We start from the raw sequence: 24,222 nt of genomic DNA on the forward strand, positions 1-24,222 counted from the left end.
ACTAAGAATTGTAAATTCAAAATTGTAAATTTTGAAATACTAAAAAGCTGTGTATTTGTTTACTATGAATTGCTCATATAGCATATTAACAGAGAGACATCTAGGTGGAAAATGGGGGTGCAAGAGGAATGTCAGATTAGGGCAAATAATCTACTACCCTTCACCTACTGATTGATTTACCTCTAGCATTTTTACAGCCACTTGTGAGAGCTGAGGCTCAACTTTAGATTATTTCCTTGGGATGAAATCTGCTGCCAGCTTTGGGTTGTTTGGGACCGATTCACACCCGACCTGTGTTCACATCACTTTGTCTGTATAATGTCTGTTTCTTTGTTAGATCATAGACTGCAGCATGGCTGTCCAGGAAGAACCAAAAGAGCCCTATGTGTCCTCAGTGCTTCCGTGGATTATCCTGCACAGGATCATCCAGCATGAGGAAGATGCTTTTCGATCCCTTTGCTGCCAGCAGCAGCAGAACCAGGGAGAAGAAGGTGGAGTGTTACTTCACTTTTACCTATTGAGCTCTTTACCATCCAGCTCAGGAATATAAGTAATAAAATTCTTGTTTGTTGTCTTGCCTTGCTGGCTGGAGGGAGGAGAGGGCTATGCAAACATCACTTTCCACCAGAGAGGAAGCTGTTTGCCAGTTGAAGAACTGACTCCGATTTAACTCAGTTCTGTGCTGCTTTAATATTTACCAATTTCTCTCTTCCAGTGAGTCCTGATACCCCTATGTTGCCTTCTTCACTTATGCTGTTGAACACAGCTCATGAGTATTTGGGAAGAAGGTCCTGGTGTTGCAATTCAGATGGTGCTCTGCTCAAGTTCTATGTAAGTATTGGCATTGTGGAATGACTGAGAGTGATTCTGATTGATCTCTGAAAGTCATCTGGCCAAGCCACCTCCCAAAGCAGGAAACAAAGTTCAAAGTTAGATTGTTTATTGCCTCATCTTCATGTTAAATATGTACTTATAAGTCCACTTTCCATGTTCTCCCAGACAAACATATGAAAATTTCAGTAATTTTAATCTAATTAGCTAAGGCTTGTTATTTCAGACCATTTTCTATTGGTCTGCTTCTGTCATACTCCCCATTGTTCTCTGGACTTGCCTCACTGAAGAGAATAATTGTTTTATTCTCTTTTTTCTCCTTTGTTTTGCTTCTTGCACTAGTATTTTATTTTGTTCATGGGATTTGAAAGGGAAGTAGGAATAACCAAGCAGTTGGATAGTACTGTACATCATTCAGAAGCTAAAAAAGCCTGTCGTGTTACATCTTTAAAATTGCTGCTAAAATAACACAGTGGGATTCCATATTCATCTTGTCTCAGTGACTCTAAATAAGTTGCTCACTTCACAGAACTGAATTTGTCAAGTGTTAGGTAGGGTTTGCACATTTTCAGTGTACATAAATACTGTTTATCATGTAAAAAGAACGTATTGAAACTTTCAGCCAAGAAAATTCAGTTTTGAACAGCTTGGTTGTTTGTTTCTTCCAAATTGTAAGAGTAAAGATTTGCAGCCCATCATCTATCCACAGTTACACAACTGGAATGCTCCTGATTGCTCCCACATCCTGTGGTGTTACTCAGATTTGCTCTGAAGCTATTATGCATTTAATTGTTCTGTGATTGATAAATTTGTCTTGTTTGATTATACCTACCTTGATTTTGTACCACAGTCTGAAAAAATAGCAATTCCATTGTTTTCATGTTATTAACCAAATATGATTTAAAATATACATCCAGAGTTCATCTGTTGAACAATGATGAGAATGAAGAATTACTTTGGCCCTCCATTTTCCTGTGTCTTAAGGCTGTTCTTTGCTCTGTTGTTCAGATGGGTATGTTACATCTCATCTCCAGGAGTGGGTGTCTGGGCACTAATACTGTAGCATTATTAGATGAAAGGACTTACCCATTCATGGCTGACCTTTTTAAGATTATTCCTTGAGGTCTCGTTGTTACACCAGAAAAGAAATTTCCCTTGGTTAAGTAGAATATTTCTATGTGTTTGCTCATTTTTCTTAGCTCAGAAAGCCAAGTGTTTCCCTGAGCAGAGCACTGACAGCCTGGGACAGCCTGGCTGCTGGCAAATCCCAGATAATGTGATGCCATGGCATCCACTGGGCTGTGCTCTACAGGGACATTTCAGTGGCACTTTGCAGATTCAGCTTGACTTCACTGAGGTTTATTACCTTCAGCCAAGAGAAAATCATGATTAGTTCTGCATAGAGCTGCTCAGGAATCTCCTAATTTCTCTTCCCAGCACTCCCTGGAGCTTATTAGCCACAGCTCAGTGCCAGACCCCATCTACCTCTGCATTTGAGCAGTGGCATGTCCAGGACAGTAATTTAGACAGCTGGGAAGGATGGCACAGAGAGCCTGAGGGGTTCTGCAGGAGTCAGCTCACCCTGGCAGAGCTGCAGTGAATGAGCAGTGTTTGAACTGAGGCTGATTCAGGCTGGAACTATCAGATTATCTCTATGTCCTGCTCTCCTCAGCCTCCCTGGTGTTAGGAGCATAATGCTGATGCACACCTGAGCTGCCCCTGCAGGGGCTCCAGAGGGTTTATTAGCTCAGTCCTGTGCTTCATGAAAATAGATGGGCTGTTCCCAGGCTGGAGCTTGCCCACAGATGTCGTGCCCTGAAGTGATGAGTCTGAATTGTGCCTGAAAAATGTGCCTGTACCCACAGCCCGGGGAGCCACAGAGTATGGGCTGGGAACCTGGGACAGTACAGATGACTGAGAGCTGGCAATGTGTTTGCAGTGAGATCTTTGCAAATGTCATCGGGTACTTTAAACAAAATGTTCCCTTTTCACTGACAGAATTGCCAGCTTCTTAAACTGAAATATATTATAGTATTAAACACAAGAATTTGGTTTTCAGGGACAAGAGGGTGTTAGAAGTACAGGGAAAGACAAAGGTAAAATGGGATGAATTATTTGAAGAGAAGGCAGCTTCAAGAACGTGAACAGTGTGTTTCACAGATTAGTGTTAAATGGTCACCTTCTCTAGGTGAACTGTCTGCTCGAGGACCTTATATTGCTTGTGGATGAATGTGCTGTGCAAAAAGAATTAATTAATATTAATTAAGCCCTTTAGCAGTAGTTTGAATTATTAGGAACAATTCTGGATTTCTGCCAAGAACTTGAAAGTTGAATAATAACACAGGAGATTGTTTTGAATGCTGTTCAAGTGAGAATTCTGTTACTGCTGTTAGATGTGCTTTTGTTTGTAGCAGTAGGAATGTAAGGCTTTTGTTACAGTATCCTCTGGTGCTTACTGTTTTTCTTCAGCTTATTTAGCTAGCCTTTCTGTAAATTTCAAATGTTGATCACAAATTCATACAGGGAAAGTGCTGGCAATAAGGTGTCTGCTGGGACTCAGTATGAATGAGTCTGCTGTGACTCCAGATGTCATTGAAATGCTTTCTAAGAATTGTCTTTGCTTTTCTTTTTCAGGGGTTTGGCTCTTAATAAACAGTACCTTGATCTTAGCACAGATATTTTAATCAGAAGAGACTCAGCATCTTCTACTTAATTCCAGCTCTTTCAAATGAGCTTCTTACATGTAGAAAGTCAGACTTTTGCCTTGTCATGCAGTGTTTGTATTGACAGGAGATCTCATCATGATGAGAAGCTTTGTGGAGGATCATGCATAAATAATTGAGTTTTCAGTCCTAGACGTTGAAAAATGATAAATGGTCACAAATAAACATTTCTTTTTTTAATTGAAATTCTATAGTGGAACACGTTGAATTTGAATCTTAAACCACAGTGGATGTGGGGTCTTGATTTGGTTACAAAATAAATATGCAGAATGCCCCTACACAGGTTGTTCTTGTTATATATATTCTTATTGACCTTGAAATGTCTTCTTGGAATGTGTTCCTTTTGGGTTTGTTTTTTATGGAAGCTTAGTGAGAATTTTCAAAGAGTTACCTTTCTTCTTTTGGCATTCAGCTGCAGTTTTTATAAAGATGTCTTAAAGTATCAGCATCTTCCAAAATATTCTACTGATGGGTGCTTTCTCTTGTGCTGTTGAAGGTAAAGATAGCAACTTGCTACAGTGTTTAGTAATTTGGGACCAATCCAGCCACTTCCCTGGGTGTGTAGCCATCTGTGTAATACTGTTCATACTGTTCAATTCTATAGTCCTTTTAGCCAGATTTTCATTAACTCTCTCTCTTCTTTTGCTGCCAAGTCCTCTCCATCCTGCTTTTTTCATGCAGAGGAAATTGCTGGTTGTGAGTTAGGGCAGAAATTCTTCTGTACCTTTTTCTTGTTCACAGCATTGATGAACTGTAGTTCACAGTTATATTTACAGAAGCAGCTTGGTATGTAGAGGAGAACTTTGAATGATTTTAAGTCTGAAACATGAAGCTGATATTTAACCTCAATGACTAAAGATAAATGTTTGTGAATTAATACAGGAAGAAAAATAAAAGCACTTCAATGCTGCTGCAATGCCATTGGAATGACTTGTGTGAGGCCAGTTTACAGAAATACACAAGTAATATTTGGTTGTTATTGGGGAAAAATCCATGTAAAAATCCCTTTAAATCCCCTAAAGTTGTTTTCATCCTCTGCCTTCAGCCAGCTGGGCAGCTCATTGTGATCTGCACGTGACCTTGTCCTTGATGCTTGACTTGTAGGTCCAGGTACTACAGAAAGAACTTGCAGCTTCCACATCTGAAGATACTCATCCATACAAAGAAGAGCTGGAAACAGCCTTGGAACAATGTTTTTATTGTTTATATGGTTTCCCTAGCAAAAAAAGCAAAGCAAGGTACCTAGAAGAGCATTCAGTACAGCAGGTAAGTTATGTGTTATCCAATGTCAGTGGAATATCCTGAGCTGATGAAAGATGCACTCTTGTTTTGTTCTAATGCACTTTGATATATTTTGGAGAAAGACTACTTTTATTTCCTTGTAAATTGTATGTATTTTACACATTGTAGAAAATAAAATAAAAGTTTTAATATTTTTAAAAATAATAAATATAACAAGTCAAATAGTTAAAATGCTAGTCTTATCCATAGTAATCTGCCATTCTGAAAGTATTGAGACATTGATTTTATTAAGCTATCACTTTCCTATTTTCAGCTGAGAAGAAGTTCAAGGTTGAGGAAAATTTAGAGAGGAAAAGTCAGCTTGAGAGAAGAAAGTTTTAGCGGCCAGCCTTGCAGTTTATGAAAGTGAAAAATGTCACAGTTAAAAGTTTGCAAGTACATTGTATTATCACTTATTTTGACATCTCTAATGGTAAATACCTGATAGCTGTTTATGAGAAATGTGAAATTCAGTTGAATTTGGGAGAAGGCCTGTGGAAGAGGGTTGTAATATTAAGGGAGGAAGTGAAAAATACAGGGCAGCAATACAGTGTCCTGCCTTGAGAAACATCTCTGGTTTTGTTCAAAAACCCCAGACTATTTTGCACTCACCAAATGCAAGTGATCATAGAATTATCAATCAAAACCATTTTCATGCAAGCAAAATGATTGTCTGGCTCTGTTGAACAAACCTTTTAAAATACACAAATACTCTTACATTGCTGTTCATTGAACATTTGGAAATTTTGTATATGTACATATACATATACATATGTACCTTAGAGAGTGAAGATCATGAGAGAAAGGGGATGAATAAGAAAAAGGGAAGTATAGGGAGATTGCCCTCTGCAACTTCCCTGCTTTTCAATGCAGAGCAAAATTTACTGTAAGGGTAAAGTGAGCAATAAGAGAAAAACTTACTCTAGCAGAAGGGAACTGTCAATGATTTTGGGGTATTTTTACTGTTTTCAAGAAAGAAAAGTGAAGAGCAAATGAGGAGTAAATTCTGAAGTAACTTTCTGTAGAGAGTTTGGGGCTCAGAATTTTGTCTGATTCCCATTTCATTAACTCTTCTTACCTGGCTCTGAAATAGAAGGGGCAGAGTTCTGCTCCATATCTTACCCATGATCTCAGTGTCACTCAGAATGTTTACAATTGATCCTTGCTTATAAACAACTTTTCTGAGCAAGTCTTCTAAGCCAGTAGAATGAATTTATTTTTACTTTATTTTGACTTTAGTGACCTACACTAAGACACAGCAATATCTTTGTTAAATCAGTGAGCAGTATATTGTATTTGTGAGCAGCATAAATTAATAGCACCTTTAGCTCTGTTCTTGGGAGGTTTAGTTTGGTTCCTGCTAGAGTAATCTGTACACGCCTATGAACTAGAAAGTCTATAGAAAACCATCATTACTGGACTTGAATTTTAGAATTTGAAGTGTTTTTTCCCCTCTCATCTACCTCCTTCTTCAGGTTGATCTGACATGGGAAGATGCTTTGTTCATGTTTGAGTATTTTAAGCCTAAAACTCTTCCAGAATTTGATAGTTACAAAACCAGTACTGTGTCTGCTGATTTGGCCAACCTTCTGAAGAAAACTGCCACAATTGTTCCTCGAACTGACAAGCCTATGCTGAGCCTGGAGACTGTATCTGCCTATATTGAGGGAACAAGCAGCAAGGTATAATTAATTGTTTTTTTGTGAAATTAAATTGAAGGGAGTAAAAATTCATGTTGCTGTTTTTATGTTGACTTTGAGATTGTTAGTGGGATGATTTATTCCATGATTTTGGGTTTCCTTGGGTAATTGCATTTAAATAAAATAAGAATGATCCCACCAAAGCTTTTAGTCTTTGAATGGTAAAATACAGCCAGGATGAGATGTTCTTTAGTGTTTGTAAGTGCTCTATCTGTGGAATGCTTTCAGTGTCTCCATATTCAAAACTTTATACTGTGTGATGAAAAGGCTACTTCCTCTCCAAGGAAGAAGCAAATGCTCATTTAATATGAACCTTTGCCTTTTTGATTTTCAGGCACCATCTCTCCCCGAGGGTGCAGACTATTCTCCACCAGTGGTGACTGAGCTGTATTACCTCCTGGCAGATTATCATTTCAAGAACAAAGAGCAGTCCAAGGCCATTAAATTTTACATGCACGACATTTGTATTTGTCCAAACAGGTCAGTATTTTGGAATCCTGCTGCATGTCCTTCATTCTTCTCACTTCTTTCAGCACTGAAAAGCAGACAGCTGGTTTCAGGAATGAAAAAAAAAGCCCAAACAGCCAAAACTCCCACCTGCAATCCATTATCACCTGTCCATTTTATAATTAAGGGCATCTCTAAAACAACCCAACAGAGAAAACAAAACCCAAAATGTAGGGTTAAATATTTGATTGCTCTGAAATTAAAACAAATAAATGAAAGGAGGGGGGGAAGCTAAATTGAAATGAACAATAACTGTGAAGGATGAACTGTTTGTACCTTTTGTTCTTTGCTTTGCCATGTTCATGCATGATAAGGAGTGAAAAATTTCATCATTTGATAGGTGGCTATAGCACAAATGGCATCCTTTAGTGCATTAATTGCTTAGGCTGACCTCTTCCTAAAAGTGTTGATTTTGCTGCTAGAGAACTACACAGAGAATACAAGTGAAGTATTTAAGTGATATTTAAACAAAACCACCTTGTTTCTTGATAATTTACAACTCACTGAAATACCATCAAGATTAAGCTCTCTCATCTTAAAAATAAAGCATGTTCTGAATATTAGTCTTCTAAATGAAATTAAATAACCTTTAAATTTGCTGATTAAATATAGTTTGCATATTAGGTGTTATCATTTTAGTTCTCCTTGAAGTTGATAGATCAGGGTCAGTGACAAAAACCCTAATTTGATAGATTTGAGACAAGAAAATTGTTTCTAAATCCAGTCACGTAACGGAGACAAAAGGGAAGGTGAAGGCACAGAGCAATTTTAGATGTGAAATCTTCAGAGGAAATAGCTGTAGTTTAATGTTATTGCATCTTCTAGTCTGGGACTTGTGACTAACAAATGGCAAAAACTTATGTTTAAAGACAGATAAAGAAATTACTATTACCACCCCCTACCCATTTTTCGGCAGTTTTGATGTTCTCAAACTTAAATTCAAAAGTAAATTAATGGAATGCATTTTTACTTTAATGTATGGCTTTTTTTTTTTTTGCTCAGAAGATGCCCTATGTGGTAGCATAGTATTTTTGCCCCATTAAAAATAGTTGGTTCTTGTCTGCGCTACTGTTCCTGTTCCATTCCCCTCAGGAATCTGACTGTTGAGGTCACTTGACCTAGAAATGGGTTTTCAGTTGGAATCAGAAGAAATTGCAGTCAAAAATAAGAGAACATTATGGTGGTTGCCTTGATGCTAAAATCATGGTAAAATTGAAAAACCCCAGAGCAGAGGAGCCCTGGTGTTAATGTGAGGTTGTGGCCTATGGAATCACCCTTCAGATTGTGTTGTCAGCAAACACAGGACTGGACCCTCAGCAGTCCTTCAAGCAGAAATTACAATTTTAGTTCATCAGGGTTTTCCTACTTGAACGCAATTTTGGCTTTATGATTTTTGTGCTGGGAAATGATGATGATGATTATTCACAGTTGAGTCCAACAGTACAAGGTATCATCATGGCTGCTGGCCTGCAGGGTAACAACATTTTGACAGGGCTGCATGGTTACTGAGAAAAAAACAATGGGAGTGCTGCCATTAGAAATGTAGATATACTGGCTTTGCATGGCAAATAAACCTGGATTTTTCGTCTGTTTTCCATGTGTGACAGTTACTGGGGGCAGTGCTTTGTTAGGAAACCACTTTAAGAAAATCAGTATGATTTAGGCTGTACAGCTTGTGTTCCACTCTGAGGAGAGGAGGAAGTGCAGAAATCTGTTTTGTGTGATGAAAGGAGGAAAAAGCTGTGGATACAAGAAGACAAATCTTGTCTATGTGTAGTGTAATGTTCAGGGGGGAGTTTGTTCATGGGTTGTAAGAGCCTGAGACAGGAGACATGGGACTCCAGGCAGCTCTTCAAAATGCTGCTCCTTGTAAAGAAGTTGTTACAGCAGTCATGGGTGACAGAGCCACACTTACAGCTGCCAGCTACAGCTCTAGGCAAGCCTGAAGCCCCTTTGGTTCTGGTTACAATGCATTATATATTTTTCTTGCTGAGCATCTTAATACATAACACCCAATCAGCGCCATATACAATACCTTTACTATTACCTATATCCTATCATAACTGCTATCATTACCATATTATGGTCATTATTATCCAATCACATGAGTTAGTGTGTTACAGTTTAAGCTTAAAGTTGTTTTTTTTAGTTTTCTTGCAGTGGAAAATTCTTGACCTTTTTTCTACTTGCCACACACCAACTTGTCATGTTGGTTTGTCTGTGGTATCTTTCTGCTTTTCCTAAGAGTTATTTCTGCTTGGTAAAAACATCTTTTTTGTTTGTGGTCAACATATCCCTTGCTCTAGTCATGAAACCCCCTTCCAACTTGACGTAACCTTTGCTTTCTTAGTTGTCCAACAATGACTGGCTCAGCAATTCTCAATTTAGACATCTATTGTTCTTTTATATCAAAACTTACTTCCGTCTCTATTCCATTCTCAGGCTCTACATTCAGACATCTTTCTGCCAAGCACACATACCTGTGAAACTTTCTTGTCAGACTTTCATCTTTTCCAACCATGGGTTGTGTTCCTGCCTGCACAGGTTTGACTCCTGGGCTGGGATGGCTCTGGCTCGAGCGAGCCGCATTCAGGACAAGCTGAACTCCAATGAGCTGAAGAGTGATGGCCCCATCTGGAAGCACTCTACCCCTGTCCTGAACTGCTTCAAACGGGCCCTGGAGATCGACAGCTCCAACCTCTCCCTGTGGATCGAGTACGGCACCATTTCCTATGCCCTGCATTCCTTTGCGTCCCGACAGCTCAAGCAGTGGAAAATGGAGCTTCCCCCTGAAGTTGTGAAGCAGGTGGGATCTAACCAAGAGAGTATAAAATTTTAAATATTTAAAATTAGGTTTTTATCTTGGTTTGGAAAGACAGGTGTCTGCTAAGGCAGGCAGGAGCCTCTCCTGAAATGGGAAATGTAAACCCCTTCCTTCCCAACTGTTATAAATTTGAAATTAAGGGGCTCTCAGGCAAAAATATGGGAGCAGGAATAACAGTTCTTTATTAAGGAAAAAAAAAAAGGTAAAATAAACAATGCAGTAAACCAAAACAGCACTGACAGAGTCAGAACATGACCTGACACCCTGCTGGTCACGGTGCTGGTAGCATCCAATTAGAATGGTGGCTGCAGTCCTCCTGGAGTGTTGGAGCAGGGATCCTGGAGAAGGGTGCAGTCTTCCTCTGAAGATGCAGTGGAAGAGGCAGCTGCTCCTCTGGGAAATCCAGTGGAGAAGCTGTCTTGCTGTGCCAGGACCTCAGATTCTATCCAGGTAGGAATGCTGGGCTCCTCCTCTGGGCTCACATCTCCCAATGGGATGCTGTGGTTCTTATCAGCCATGCAGGGACACTCACTGGCCCATTATCAGCAGATGTTCCCCCTGCCCCCAGGAGGGAGGATTGGGTGTGGAAGAGATAAAGAAAAACTGCCCAGTTAACACAAGATAACTGCCACACCTCTAACAGATGGCAAATAGAACACATCTTGCCTTGCAATCTGGGACAGTTGTCTAATATAGTAAAATTTTTAATTAAGTATTTACATGCTATATTCTACATATGAGACTGTATGGTTACTTAGTAATGTTGGAAATTCCAATATTCATTCCAAATCTGGTGGGTTTTTTTTCCTTTTTTTTTCCTGTGTAAAATAATTTTGAGCCTAATCTTTGAATTATCTTTTGAAGGTGACACAAAATTATTGTAACGTTCTGGAAAGGGGAATTATATTTACCTTTCCTTTCTGTAAATGTCATGCAATGTTTCCAGGAAAAGGTGAAATGCATACATATTGAAATAGTGAAGAGATCAGAAATTACTCTGATATCTGTGTCCACATGTCATCTCTTATATCTAAAGAATCCTCCCCTTTTTCTGTGGTTTTGGGCCATTTACCTAAACAAAAGATCAAAGTGAGAAGATTGGTAAAATTTCCATTGAAAACATTGTTATGAATTCATTATCTTTCTGCATAAGGAAAGTGAAAAACGTTATTAAAAAGTTTATTGCTAAACCAAAATGAACAATTCTAAATACACTCTAACAGTGATAAGAGTTGCTTGGGAAAGTGTTTGGTCTTTTTGGACCAGTGAACTCCATTTCTGATTTAGCTATTCTGACTTCAAATGTTACCTAGTCTGCAGCTGAAAGCACAGTGAAAAGAAGGAAGTGCTGCTCCTCTGCTGGAATGTGTAAAATTTTCAGTGTTTGAGCTGCAGAGATCAGTGCTGGGAGCACCTTTGCTTCTGGGAGAAGTATTTGCAGGAGGTGGTGAGTCTCACATCTGAGCTGCCTCCAGCACTGCATAACACTGCTCTTGCCACAGGCACTTTCTTGCCTGAGAACAAAGCTGATGTCAGCCTGTATTGAAAGGGAACAAATAGTTTATTAAAGAGAATGTTTGAAATTACAGTTAACAATAGAGTTGTCTTCTGGAGGGTTATTGCACCCAACAGCTCTGAAATTAACTCCTCAGAAAATGAAGTTACTACATTTTATGTCTTTGCCCTATCAGAAGTTTGGTCTCATGGTCTTGCAGCCCCTTGGCAATGAGGTTGAAGAATTCTAGGGACAGTGCTGGAATTACTTCATATTATCAGATAAAAGGAGCAATACAGAGCAGCCATCTGAAGTTGAGGATTAAATGAGAATGTTTATTTGGGACTACTTAAATCTTCATTTTTTTCAAGTGAATATATTAAAAATGCATAATTTAGTAAGAAAAGCTCTATTATAATAAAAGATAAATTGAAACAATTTCATCTCACTTCCACAGATATATCTCTTCAGGAATGTGTTTCTCATACATAAAAAAACCTTATTATTCTCTTCTTCTTACAGAATGTTTAGGAAAGGAAAGGTTATGTTTTAGTTCTTGGTTATAGCCACACAGCTTAAATTTATAAACTTCATTTTCAAAGAGAGAAAATTACATTAATGCATCTTTTGACCTAGTTTTTTTGTATGAATTTATTGGCATTTAGCTTTAATTTATGCTGCTGGTTTTAATTTTTTTTTGACCGGGTGGGGTGGGGAGAGTATTCATCTCAAAATTAGATACATTGCAAGCAAGATGAAATACTTTTCTTCACAAATGAGAATGGTCCATAGTGGCTTTAGCAGACTTCAGTTGCAGAACAAAGCAAATAATTCTTTTCTTTGAAGAGTTAAGATAATTACAGCTGCAAAAAAGCAGTAGAATTTCTGTAGACATGAATACCGAGTTATTATTTTTCAGATTTATATTTCTATAAATATAAATATTTCTTCTGTCTTACTGTTTTGTTCTGGTTGTTTGTGCCAGCAGTCACTGGAGTGAACAAAAACCTACCCACAACCACATTTTGTGGGCTCTTGGGGTGCGTTTGACCACTTGGGATGTATTTGGGATGTCTGCATCCTTTAGGTTGAAAAGCTCACACGCTTTCCCACGGGCAGCAGGGTGTTTTTGGGGACTGATGTGCAGTGCTGTGTTGTGCCCCGTGCAGATGGAGGAGCGCAGGGACAGCATGCTGGAGACAGCCAAGCTGTGCTTCACCTCGGCGGCGCGCTGCGAGGGCGACGGCGACGAGGAGGAGTGGCTCATCCACTACATGCTGGGCAAGATAGCTGAGAAGCAGAAGCAGCCGCCCGTGGTGTACCTGCTGCACTACAAACAGGCAGGGCACTACCTGCACGAGGAGGCTGCTCGCTACCCAAAGAAGATTCACTACCACAACCCACCAGAACTTGCCATGGAAGCGCTGGAGGTAAAGGGATGTTGATTGTGTAGGCTGGAGGCCTTGTTCTTGTAGGAATGTGCCCCCTGTTGATGGAGTGACAAAATTATCCTTTGTCTCCTTAAAAAGGATAAAAAGCCCAGTAATTTCTCTCCTCAATTAGGTAAAAAGACCCCTCATAGGGCCTTGGGGACTTCACTTCAAACTTAAGGATAGGCCAATTGGACAGAAGCAAAAAGTCCAGCCTAAGCAATTCACTAGAAAAAGAAGAGAACAAAGGAAATAATTGCTTTTGTGAGGTGTTCTACCAGGAGCAACAGCCTCTTGCCGATGGCTAAGGTTTTTCTCTGTGAAGAGATTTGTTATTTGGCCTTTTATTAAAACTTTTCTGTTTCCAACACTGCCACAGAAGCCATCCTGCTCATTTTATGCCATCTAAAGTAGCTGAGCTATCTCGAGTGTGGTATAGATCTCCAAGAGCTCATAAGATCTGGCTTGAAGAGACCCCTATATTATGTTCTCTACAAGTTGTTAGGTACATGTAGATGGTGCTCTGCATTGGGGAGTGTTTGTAAGACACACTTGGAGTATGTGGTATGGATCTCCAGGAGCTCATAGGATCTGGCTCGAGGAGACCCCTACATAATGCACTCCAGAGGTTGTTAGGCACATGAGATGGTGCTCTGCATTGGGGAGTGTTTGTAAGACACACTTGGAGTATAAAATAGAGCCTGTTACTCAGGCTGGTTTCATTTCAAAGGCAGTTTGGACCAGTGGGCAGCAATTCCACTTCTGAGTTTTGCTGCACACAGCTCATGGGTGTTTATAAAAATCAAACATTGCTGGGATTCACAGGCATCTCAAAGCTATGGAAGCACAGGTTCATGCATGAGTGGGACCTTGGCTTTCACTGTGTTGTCTGGTAGAAGCCCCAGAACAAACCCAGTGGTCACTTGCTCTCAGCGAGGCCAGTTCTGCTTTCTTTGTTGTGTTCCATAGGTTATAAAATTTGCAGTGATCAGATTTTGTAATTTAAGAACAACTTTCAAAGACAGGGAAAGTTCAATCCAGGTAAGTTTAGGTGACAGGTAGCTGTCTTAATTAATTACTGCAGATTCTATAGCGAAAAAAACTATTTGTAATAGATTACAGATCTACGAATTCTGTACTGACCAAATGGACTTTGGTGTTTTTTAGGTATATTTTCGACTTCATGCTTCTATTTTGAAACTTGTGGGGAAGCCAGACTCTGGAGTAGATGCAGAGGTACTTGTTAGTTTTATGAAAGAAGCTTCTGAGGGACCCTTTGCCAGGGGTGAGGAGAAGAACACCCCAAAAGTTACAGAAAAGTGAGTGCTACTTTCCAGCAGTATCCTCTCAATGACTGCTGATAAACTACTGTACAATAAACTATTAAAATGAAGCTGAATAAAATAGAAACAAAGTGAATAAAATTAATGCTAATGTTTGCAGTTTTCAGGTACCTTGAATAAGATTAAATGCTGCTCTGAGATCTCAATAAGTGGCTCAGAGGAAATGGGAAGGGAAGAAAACAGAACAATTCTGATTTTGTGACCCATTTTGAAGTCACTGTTTTTATTTATTCATAAATTTGACTTTAAAATCAACAGTTAAAAAATGCAAACGCAAATTATGTTCACTTGTAGGACAAGAGATTTTAGTCCTTACAATTTTTCTCATTAACAACTGCAACATAAAGAAGAGTTTACTATTGACCAGTGATAAGGGAGTGTCATGGTAGAGAAACTTTATAATTAGAAATTTCCGGGCAGCTACTAATCATAAAAATTGAGAACCACAAAAAGCTATCTTTTATAAAAAAATCTCCGTAACATTAACAAGAAAACCTTTTCTCCCTAAATAAACTAAAACAACCCCTATTTTAAAAGTAATAAATTAACTAAAATTTTAAAATTTTCTTTACATTGTCAAGAAGAAAAAAATATATTTAAAAAAGTGTTCTGAAACATTTATTTTAATTCTTATTACTTTTTTCTTATTAATTACTGTTAATAATATTTTAATACTGTTCATAATAATTTCCTTTATACCCTTTTAAATCTTTAAACCTACTTTACCTTGCTCCTAATCCTATCTTCCTACCTCACAACAAGAAATAAATACATAAGTGATTAACCAACACTAAAACCCACTGCGCTCACCAATACATTTGTTAAAAAAATCTTAAATTAACAAACCAAAACCACTACAGGGAGGAAATAAGTTGTTGTAAAAATCCCTTATTTAGAATTTGTCAGTAAGATTTAACTGCTCTATTGGAAATGCCGTAAGAACATGTACATAAACACTTGCCCTTTCTTGTCTCCCTCGCAGAGAAAAACCTTGCTTGATAGATGAAGACTCTCACTCCTCAGCTGGAACAGTGCCAGGCCCTGGGACTTCCCTGCCCTCCTCCTCGGGTCCAGGTCTGACATCCCCACCTTACACAGCCACTCCAGTTGACCACGATTACGTCAAATGTAAAAAACCCCGCCAGCAGGCAACGCCGGACGGTACAGTCCTGTTCTCAGTTCTGCAGGGAGCTCAGCAGGGGGGGCCGAGCAGTTTCGTCTGCTCCAGGAGGGTGAGGGGTCTGTGGTATCACGGGCAATATTGAAGCTCATTTTCTTTTTATCTATTCAGTGCCTTAAATAGAATCAATGTACAGTCAGGGCTTTAAATATAAAAATCAAAGTTGTCACCTGCCACCGCTGGTACTTGTCACTCAGTCAAAACAGTAGTGTTGGTGGGAGGAGTATGAGCTCTCTGAATTTTCAGTGATTTTCTTTCTTCGGAGCTCTTTAGGAAAGACGTGGGTTCAATTTTAGAAGACTGGACACTGTTTCGGCCTGTGTGAAATGAATTCTGAAAATTCAAACTGGTTCAAACAAGACAAATTGTTAAAAAGCAACACAAGCCAGTATTACAATTTAAGGAGGCAGGTGGCAACTATTTTGAATATACTGTGATTCAGCACGAAGTGATTTGCATGACAGTCCAGTAGATTTCATCTTTTAATTTTTCTTTATCATTTACAATGACTGGTTAGCAGCTCATCTTTATAGAATATAGACTAAATAATTGGCTTATAAATGTAAGAAAAAGGGGGGTGGTGTCATAGTGTTAATGAAGATTTTGCAATTGCATGTATAATAGAAATTAAGTTACAATTTAAGTAACCTGAGTTTATTATTTGGCTAGGAATTTGATTCTGATTCTACTCTTCCAGCCATTTATTTATCCATCTGGATCTATGAGTATCAGCACTCAAGGAGTAAAATACCTACAGTGTTTAGCTTGGTGATGGTAGAATGTGCCAGACCCCACAGAAATGCTCTGCTTGATATGAATTTATTTCTGGAGGGTGGGCTGCTTCCTATTGTCATATATCTGAAGAACAGAAATTGTAAATAACTCTGTTGACACAGTTTTGAAACAAATGTTCGTATGCCTGAAATTTTTTCAGGGTGAATTTATTTCTTTTCCTCAATAATTCTTGGTGCAAATGACAGAAGCTCTTTTATTTCTCTCATTATATTGAATAGAGAAATGTTTGTTTTGTTACTGCTTGCATTTCACTTGGGAGTAATTCATTAGACTGTTTGAGATCATTTGTAGTGTGGAGGTGTCAATGCGTTATGTAGTGATCAGGCTCTTTTATTGGCTTTTTGATGTCTTTTGATATGACAGCATAGAAGGGAGCAAATATTTAAATATTTCTTAAGTACTACTCCCTGTGGGGGAGCATTTCTGCCTAGGACTACATCTGCTGAGGTCCTGAGGAGTGTCTCAGTGCTCCCAGGAGAGCTGTGAGCTGGATGAATCTTGCAGTGTGCGTGGTTAGAGCCTGCTCTCCTGAGACATTCTGGCCCGGTGGGAGCGGAGGCGGCTGCTGAGCCCAGCCTGGAGCTGCAAGTGCAGCAACATCTGCCTCTGCCAGGGCTGCAGGAGCAGCCTGGATCTGCAAGCTGAGCCTAGCTGGGACTGAGCTTTGTGCTGTCAAAGCAATTCCAAATGTCAGCTGCTGGAAGAGGCAGAGTTTGGGTGATCTTCAGGAAGGCTGTGTGTAACCGTGACAAGGAGAATTGCAGAGTACTGCATCATTCATAATGTTTTGTAAGTTGCTGGCACAACTAAACCCTGGATACAGCATATTGAAGAACCCCAGGAAACTGAAATATTTGCCTTGGGGCTGTTACAGATGGAAGAGCTAACAGGCTGAGCTAACAGGCTCAGAAGTCTTCCACTTTTATATTATTACATATACTGTGCTCTTCTGCATGCATTTGCATTTTACTTGTATTAAAATACATACTTTTGAAGTAAAATGCTCTTGACATCTTACACATAATCACATCACTGAAGAAAGCTGGCGCCAGCATTTCCATTGTACCATTGCTAAAAATAGCAAGAAAATACTCATCATTTCACTACTCTTTCGATTATTTTTTAACCATTCTGACAGAAATGAAGCAGTCTATACTGTTGTTCAGGAACTAATAAATTGACCAAAATTCAGCCTAGGTATTTATTCTTTCTGAAGCTTGACAATATTCTTATTTACTCTTGCATTGATATTGTTGATCATAGATGGCATAAGTAAAGTAAGGGTATTGTACAGTTTTACACACTTTTCATATATTACCACAAGGAAGATGTTATTTGAGATCATTACTGACCTCGGAGACCTTTTTTGACCATTTCTGTGTTCTGTGCTTTGAGAAAACATGACCCATGAGGAAAGAGAGAAGGAATTGGGATGGTTTGTCTGCAGAGGAGAAGACTCAGGGGAGATAAGACAGCAGAGTAACCTAGATAGTGTTGGAAGCTGTACAAAGAGTTAGAGGCAAAACCCCAGGATTTCTGTGTTCATGGAAGACAGAACAGATGATAGTGCACTTAAATTGCATTTTCATTCTGAGCACTAGAAAACTATGTTAGAGTAGTCTTAAGAAATTCTGTTTCTGTATTACCCTGCAATATTTTAGCACTGGAAGTCATTAAAAAGTGGCAATGCAGCTGTCTGCCAGGCATGATGGAGATATAATTTAGCCTGATGGAAAAAGGAATGGACTAGATGAACACTTGCAGTTCCTTCTGAACTCTATTTATTCTGTTAATTTTGTGGGTTTTGTGGGTTTGGGTTTTGGTGAGGTTGTTAGTTTGGTGCCTTCTAGAGCAGTGAATTATCTCATTACAAGCTGGAGAGAATTGCTGTACAGCCAAAGATCTTTTTTGGAAAATTCTGGGGTTCTGATCTTCAAACATGTATCTGTAAACAGGTGGATCTGTGAAGGTAGTCTTATTTTGAATACATTGTATTTAAATGTGTCATTACAGTTCTGTAGCTCTCTAGGATGTTTTGCTGGTGGAAGATGATGACTGTTAAAGTTGAGAGCATTGAGAGGCTTCAGATCCAGTGAATGTTGGTGATACTAGTTTTAAGTTGTGTATTTAATGAAAACAGGAGAAAGGAACCAGTAAATACAGCTTGTAAAGTAACTAAACTTCTTTTTCCCCGTGGCAGCTGCTAGCACATATCTCCTTCAAGGAGACAAAAGTACTGCTGAGTGGCAGCTGTTATTTGCTGGCTGACTTGCTGCTGTCATGTGTGTAAAATGGGCAGCTTCCTTTCTCTTTTCTTGTCCTTCCATTTGGCAGCATCTTTTCTTTCCTTCTGTTAATCCCATCTTTCCTGTCATCACCCTGCCTATTGCTATTTTATAACTCTCCAAAGTGAAAACTTGCATTTGAAGTCTGAAGCATAGGTTCAGAGTCTTATTTTCTAAGAGCAAGATAGGGAACAGGAAAACCCAGGAACTTGCCAGCCACTCAGACTTTCATTACCTGTGTTGTTACTATGTTTACACAGCTAAATGGTGACACAGCAAAATAGATATGCTTGCTGTCCTCCTCTATACAGGCTGGATGTGTGTAGTCAGTAAAAACCAATTGCAGTAAAAGCAATAGAGTTAGTTCACAAAGCAGAAAAAGTAGTGAAATTAAAAAAATCTGAATAAGGTATCTGTTTCCCAAAAAGAGACTGGGAGATTGTTTAGGAGGTCTTTTTTGCTGTAATGTGCCTTTGTTGTGTTGATACTCAATTCCATGTTCCTGTGGTGGTATGCAGATGATGTATCCATGGCTATTGCAGTGTGAAAATGTTGTGTTGTTTAAGTCTTCATCCATGTCATGTAGTATGTCGTGTGTAGTTAGACTTAATTGTCCTTTTTTGTGTTTGTCTTTGCCTGATTGCTTTTGCAACCAATATTGCCCGTGCTGCCTCTAACCTTTACACAAATCTCTGTTCCCCAGGCATTTTCTTCCTGCTTTTACCTGTCACGGCTTGCTTTTAATAATTGGCAGAACCTGCATGATAAACTCACTGGGAAAGGCTCCTTGCTTCCTGCTGGGGGAGAAGTCTCACTCCATAGTTTGTCGGTCTGTAATTCTGCAAATGTGGTGAAGATGCACAGTTTTTGTAAATGGGGGTTCTCAACATCCTGATGAGACAAAGGTGATCTCTGAGCAACTTTTTGCACCAGGTTGTCACTCATGGTAAACTAAATGAGCTGCTGGGATGGAGTGGATGTTTCTGTGCGTAAAAAGAACGTCCACTTTGCATTTTGGAACATTAAAATCTTGCCCTTAAAATTCTCTCTCTTCAGGAGTTAGAAATGAAATCTTTGGGTCTGCAGTGCATGTGCTGTCCTGGCACGTGGTGCTGGATGTCCATGGGGACTGCACTGGACTCCATGAATAATGAATCACACCCAGTTTATTGCAGTGTCCCATTTTTACCTTTCCCCAATTTAACCTCTCTCTCATTAGTACAAGTGTCACACTGAGATGTAGTGTGAGATTATGTAAAAAGCATTTGTCCAAATAGATGGGACATGGGTGAGATACCTTGGTGCTCTGCTCTTGAAGACAGAACAGCAATATAGGACTGTAAGTTATGGAAACACATTCTGTGTGTGGTACAGCCAGACAAAACATAGACTCTCATCTTTGACTCATGTAAAAGAGAACTCCCTTTAAATTGCTGTCCTCAAATTAACCTACTCCCATGCAAATCTTTGCAATTCTTTTGTTGTTTAATAATGTGCAAGTGCCTTTTGATGCAGAGCTAAATGTTGTCTTCCGTTATGGGTGGAGTCTGTTTGCAGAATGAGAATTCTGTGATACATCATGTTTCTGACTGCAGACCAGTAGAGAAAAATGCTCATATGTTAAGAGTGGAGAGGGGAGGCAGGACAAAGAGAGTCTGTACCTTCACAGCCTGTGAACAGCCCACCTTTATTGCATGAGACAAGATTTTTTTTTTCAGTTATATATAGTTGCTTATTCATAAGCTCTGAACTGTGCAGCAGGATGTTTCTTTTCTGCAAATTGAGTTAGCATATGTATAGAGCTCTGCAGAAAAGCTTTCTGGGCCACTCATTTCTGATTTTCTGACTTGTAACTGATTGTTCATCATGATTCAGATACCTTCTTACAGTAACTGAAAGCGCATTTTCCTTCAGATGTTTAAGACAAAGATATCATTCAGAAGTGAGTTGTACCCTCTTGGCTCTCTGAGCCTTTTACTTACTCCTGTATGCAGATGTTTCAGAGGTCTTCTCCATCTTCCTTTTAACTTCCAGAAAGTTTCAAAAGAGGATTACTGCATAGTAAATAACTGTCAAAGGCAGAACACCTCATTGCATTTGGCACCATGGAGCTGTGCTTCAGTTCCCCTGAGAATAAATTCTGTATGTCTGTACCTGGTCATCATGCTTAGCAGTGAGAGCTCTGGCACTGGGATTGTCTGAGCTGCTTCAGGTCACTCACAGTGACACATCTCTGTCCTTGTCCCTGTCCCAGTGCTGAGGGGCTCAGTTTGGTCACTCACAGTGACACATCTCTGTTCTTGTCTCTGTCCCAGTGCTGAGGGGCTCAGTTTGGCCCAGTGCTGAGGGGCTCAGTTTGGTCACTCCCAGTGACACGTCTCTGTTCTTGTCTCTGTCCCAGTGCTGAGGGGCTCAGTTTGGTCACTCACAGTGACACATCTCTGTCCTTGTCCCTGTCCCAGTGCTGAGGGGCTCAGTTTGGTCACTCCCAGTGACACATCTCTGTCCTTGTCCCTGTCCCAGTGCTGAGGGGCTCAGTTTGGGTGCCAAGGCTCCTGGATGGGGCACAGGCTCCTGTGGCAGGGTGCTGGCACAGGGCAGTGCCTGCTGCACTTCTGAGCCCTGTTTCCTGCTGCATTCTCAAATGAAACATCTGTGCTCCCCAGAGTGTGACACAGCTTTGTCCTGGTGCTGGCTGGCCTGCAGGGGCTGTCCCCAAAGGCTGAGGGAGCAGTGACAGTGACATGCTGATGGCTGTGTCTGCTTGTGGAGCAATAGTGGGGAACAGGCATTTGAAGTCAAGCCAGTAAACCTATTCCATTCAGGATAAGATTAATGTTAAAATGCTCTTAAGCTTGGAATTAAGGCAAACAGACTTCAGATGTTTTTTCTAACATCTGTGACAGACGTGTTCCAGTAATGGCAGTGATTTAATCATGCATGTGACTGACAGGACCTCAGTGAGATGCAATAAAGGTCTTGGCAGGATAGATGAATATACAGGTTCTTTATTCCCAATGACATCTTTCTGATAATAATCAGTGGTTTTTTACTAATGTCTTTGGAAGTTAGCAAGGTGCTTCTTTTGACCTTTTTAAATCTCCTGTCCAAAGCTGCTCTTTTTCACCTGTTAACAGAGTAGGAGATGTAATCTGACATGGATTTGAAATGAAATGTCACAAGTTGAGGACATTATGAGAAATTAGGTTAAAAAAAAAAAACAACTTGCTTTCAAGTGCCATTTTCTGAAATTTTTAGAGATAAACATGAAATATTTAACTTTACATCAAATTGAGATTTCAGCTCATCAGGTTGTTTGAAATCTTCCTAAAACTCAGGAATAATGCAATGAAGTACTGAAACAAAATACAGTAATACCAAGGAGAAACATCTACTATCAGACCATATTTTTCATAGCAATATAGTTACAGTTACTTATGCACAATTTAGCAGAACTTTCTCCCTAGGCTCTTCATTTCTGCTACAGATAATAATTTTGGGACATTAATACCCAGCTGTATTTTTATCTTAGCTTTTGAAGTAATAGGAAACATTACAGGGAGGGACCTCAAAAGAATATTTAGTCCTTGATTTACCAATCTCTGAAAACAAAGGACCACCCCAGCTTTTTGGAAAAGCTTGCTTTATTGCTATTGCTAGGTAGGGAACTGAGAAAATAGGTAAAAAATATATAAAAATGTGAAATATTTTTAAATTGAAATATAAAAAATATTTTTTAAAAAAATAACTCTTAAATCACACTGGCTTTTGTTAAATTATCTCTAATTATGGTGGAAATTATTAAAAAGCACTGATGTTCTCCATGGATTTGTGTCATTCAGAAGGGCAGGTGGTGAGAGCAGTTGGGAATTTGGGATTCATTCTCTGCCTCACACACTGCAGTCTTTGGCACATAGGTTAAGCAGCACTAATGACTGTCTCAACTGCACTCAGCTCTTCCCAGAGAAAGGAAAAGCTTCTTGGCACAGCAAATGTAAAATATCTGCTATGTGTCCATCCAGCATATTTCTGTTTATAAAAAAAGCTGTATTTGGCAGCTAGGCTGGAAGAGAATAGTCCTTCCATGTGAACAAAATATGCTTTTTTTTGTCTTTTTAGAAAACCAGAGTTAGGATGTGAATTGGTGCAGTTGCCAGAAGTTCTGCATTGCATACTGCAGTATTTAGGTATTGACAGAGCTTTTTATTATATTAAGGAACATCTTGGGTAACCTAACAAACGAAGGCATTTTTCTGCCTGTCTTTGAAAGCCCACAGTGACTCTGTGCTATTTTCTAACTGTGTGTAGCATTTAAGATAGAGATGAGGGCAAAAAAAAGTCAATTTTTTGCTGCAATTAAAACCTATTGCCTTTTGCTCTGTACCTAATGAATATGAACAGCAATTATTGTATTTTTATTTTGGTTAATCATATGTATTTGGAAATTCTCCTTCATCTTTTTTAAGAGAAGTCCAATTCTCCTGGTAATTTTCATATGTCATCTCATTAATCTCTCATTTTTATCCTCTCCTCTGAATTAATTTTTCCCTATTTCAGTGTCTTTTTTAAAATGTGGGTCCCAAATACAGACACCGTAATTAAGTTTAATTTTCATTAGTGCTTAGTAGAACAGGAAGACTCTTACATATTTTTTCTGTGAAGTTACTGATTGCACATTCCAGAGTGCTGCTTTGCTGAGGTGAGTTCAGAGTAGCCTGACATTTAGGCCAGTTCTGGTTTGAGGATCACAAATTCCTCACAAATTCACACGTGTGAATGTGTGTGCTGGGATCCACTCACACATTTTCTACTCCTGATCCTGTTACCTTTCAGGTGCTTAGAGAGGGATTTCTTTATTTATGCTCAAAAATTCTGTGGAAGATGAAGGCTGGCTGGCTCCCAGCTTTGACCTTTCATGCTTTGTGAAGATAAGTACTACACTTTATTTTACATTCCCTGGGACTTCACCCATCCTCTGTGATTTCTGAGAAATTAATACTAATAATTGGTGGCTGCTGCTAATTTCTGGAATACTCCAGGGTTTTCCATCTGGCTCACTTAGTTGGAAAGTATCTGCTGAATCAAGGAATATCTAATATAATAGAAAGTTGTCTCAAAAGTCATCTTCCTCTGGTTTCCAGTGATTAAGCAGCCCAATGTTAATATCATTTTTTAAACAGGCTTAATGTATTGAAAGAAAAGGAGAATAAATATCCCTACCTAGACCCACACTTGTTTAAGCAGAAATTTCAAATTAAATTAGCTGGCTAATTGTAAGGAGGTGTTTACATTTGTTCCCATAAGGAAAAGCTCATGCATACATTTGAAATTTAATGTGTTGAATCATTGTCTCTCTTTGCATGATGAAAAACTATTGTAATTTCCCAGTGATCTGCTCTCACCCAGGCATATTGGTCTGGCACTTCTTGATTTACCTTCTAATGCTTCATCTGCCATAACCCATGCATCAGAACTGACCTGCAGGCTTGTGGCAACATCTGGAAATTTGCAATTTTTTTTTTTCCTAGATGAGTAATTCAGCCTCTTTGCCACAGACACAGAAACTTCTTTTAAAAAAATACCAAGGGAGCTTCTGTAAATGATTTTCCTGATGTCAACTGGGAGTTCAATAGTATTGATTTGTACCACAGAAAGTTATTAAAGCTTTATAAATGAGTCATTTAAAGCTTGACTGACCTCTCTTCAGAATTCTTCTCTTCCCATTCTTTGTAATTATATTCTTTCTGTATAAAACTTGTCATCATTAACCAGCTTATATAGCTTCCAATTAGGAAGCAAATACTGTTCCCCCATTCTTTTCCAAGATG

General features: G+C 39.1%; 1 protein-coding gene across 1 annotated transcript in view; it reads left to right on the forward strand.

Moving 5' to 3' along the window:
* CABIN1 (calcineurin binding protein 1) overlaps nucleotides 1–24,222 on the forward strand; it is a 111,086-nt gene that overhangs the window by 14,835 nt on the left and 72,029 nt on the right. Inside the window, exons 19-27 of the mRNA XM_039725900.1 lie at nucleotides 338–491; nucleotides 716–831; nucleotides 4,659–4,820; nucleotides 6,311–6,517; nucleotides 6,870–7,015; nucleotides 9,587–9,848; nucleotides 12,531–12,791; nucleotides 13,959–14,110; nucleotides 15,117–15,295. Coding sequence (XP_039581834.1) covers nucleotides 338–491; nucleotides 716–831; nucleotides 4,659–4,820; nucleotides 6,311–6,517; nucleotides 6,870–7,015; nucleotides 9,587–9,848; nucleotides 12,531–12,791; nucleotides 13,959–14,110; nucleotides 15,117–15,295 — 1,639 coding nt within the window. The remainder of the gene's footprint in view (nucleotides 1–337; nucleotides 492–715; nucleotides 832–4,658; nucleotides 4,821–6,310; nucleotides 6,518–6,869; nucleotides 7,016–9,586; nucleotides 9,849–12,530; nucleotides 12,792–13,958; nucleotides 14,111–15,116; nucleotides 15,296–24,222) is intronic.

This window comes from Passer montanus, unplaced genomic scaffold (assembly GCF_014805655.1).
Source record: "Passer montanus isolate IOZ18808 unplaced genomic scaffold, ASM1480565v1 scaffold57, whole genome shotgun sequence".
NCBI classification, from domain to species: domain Eukaryota; kingdom Metazoa; phylum Chordata; class Aves; order Passeriformes; family Passeridae; genus Passer; species Passer montanus.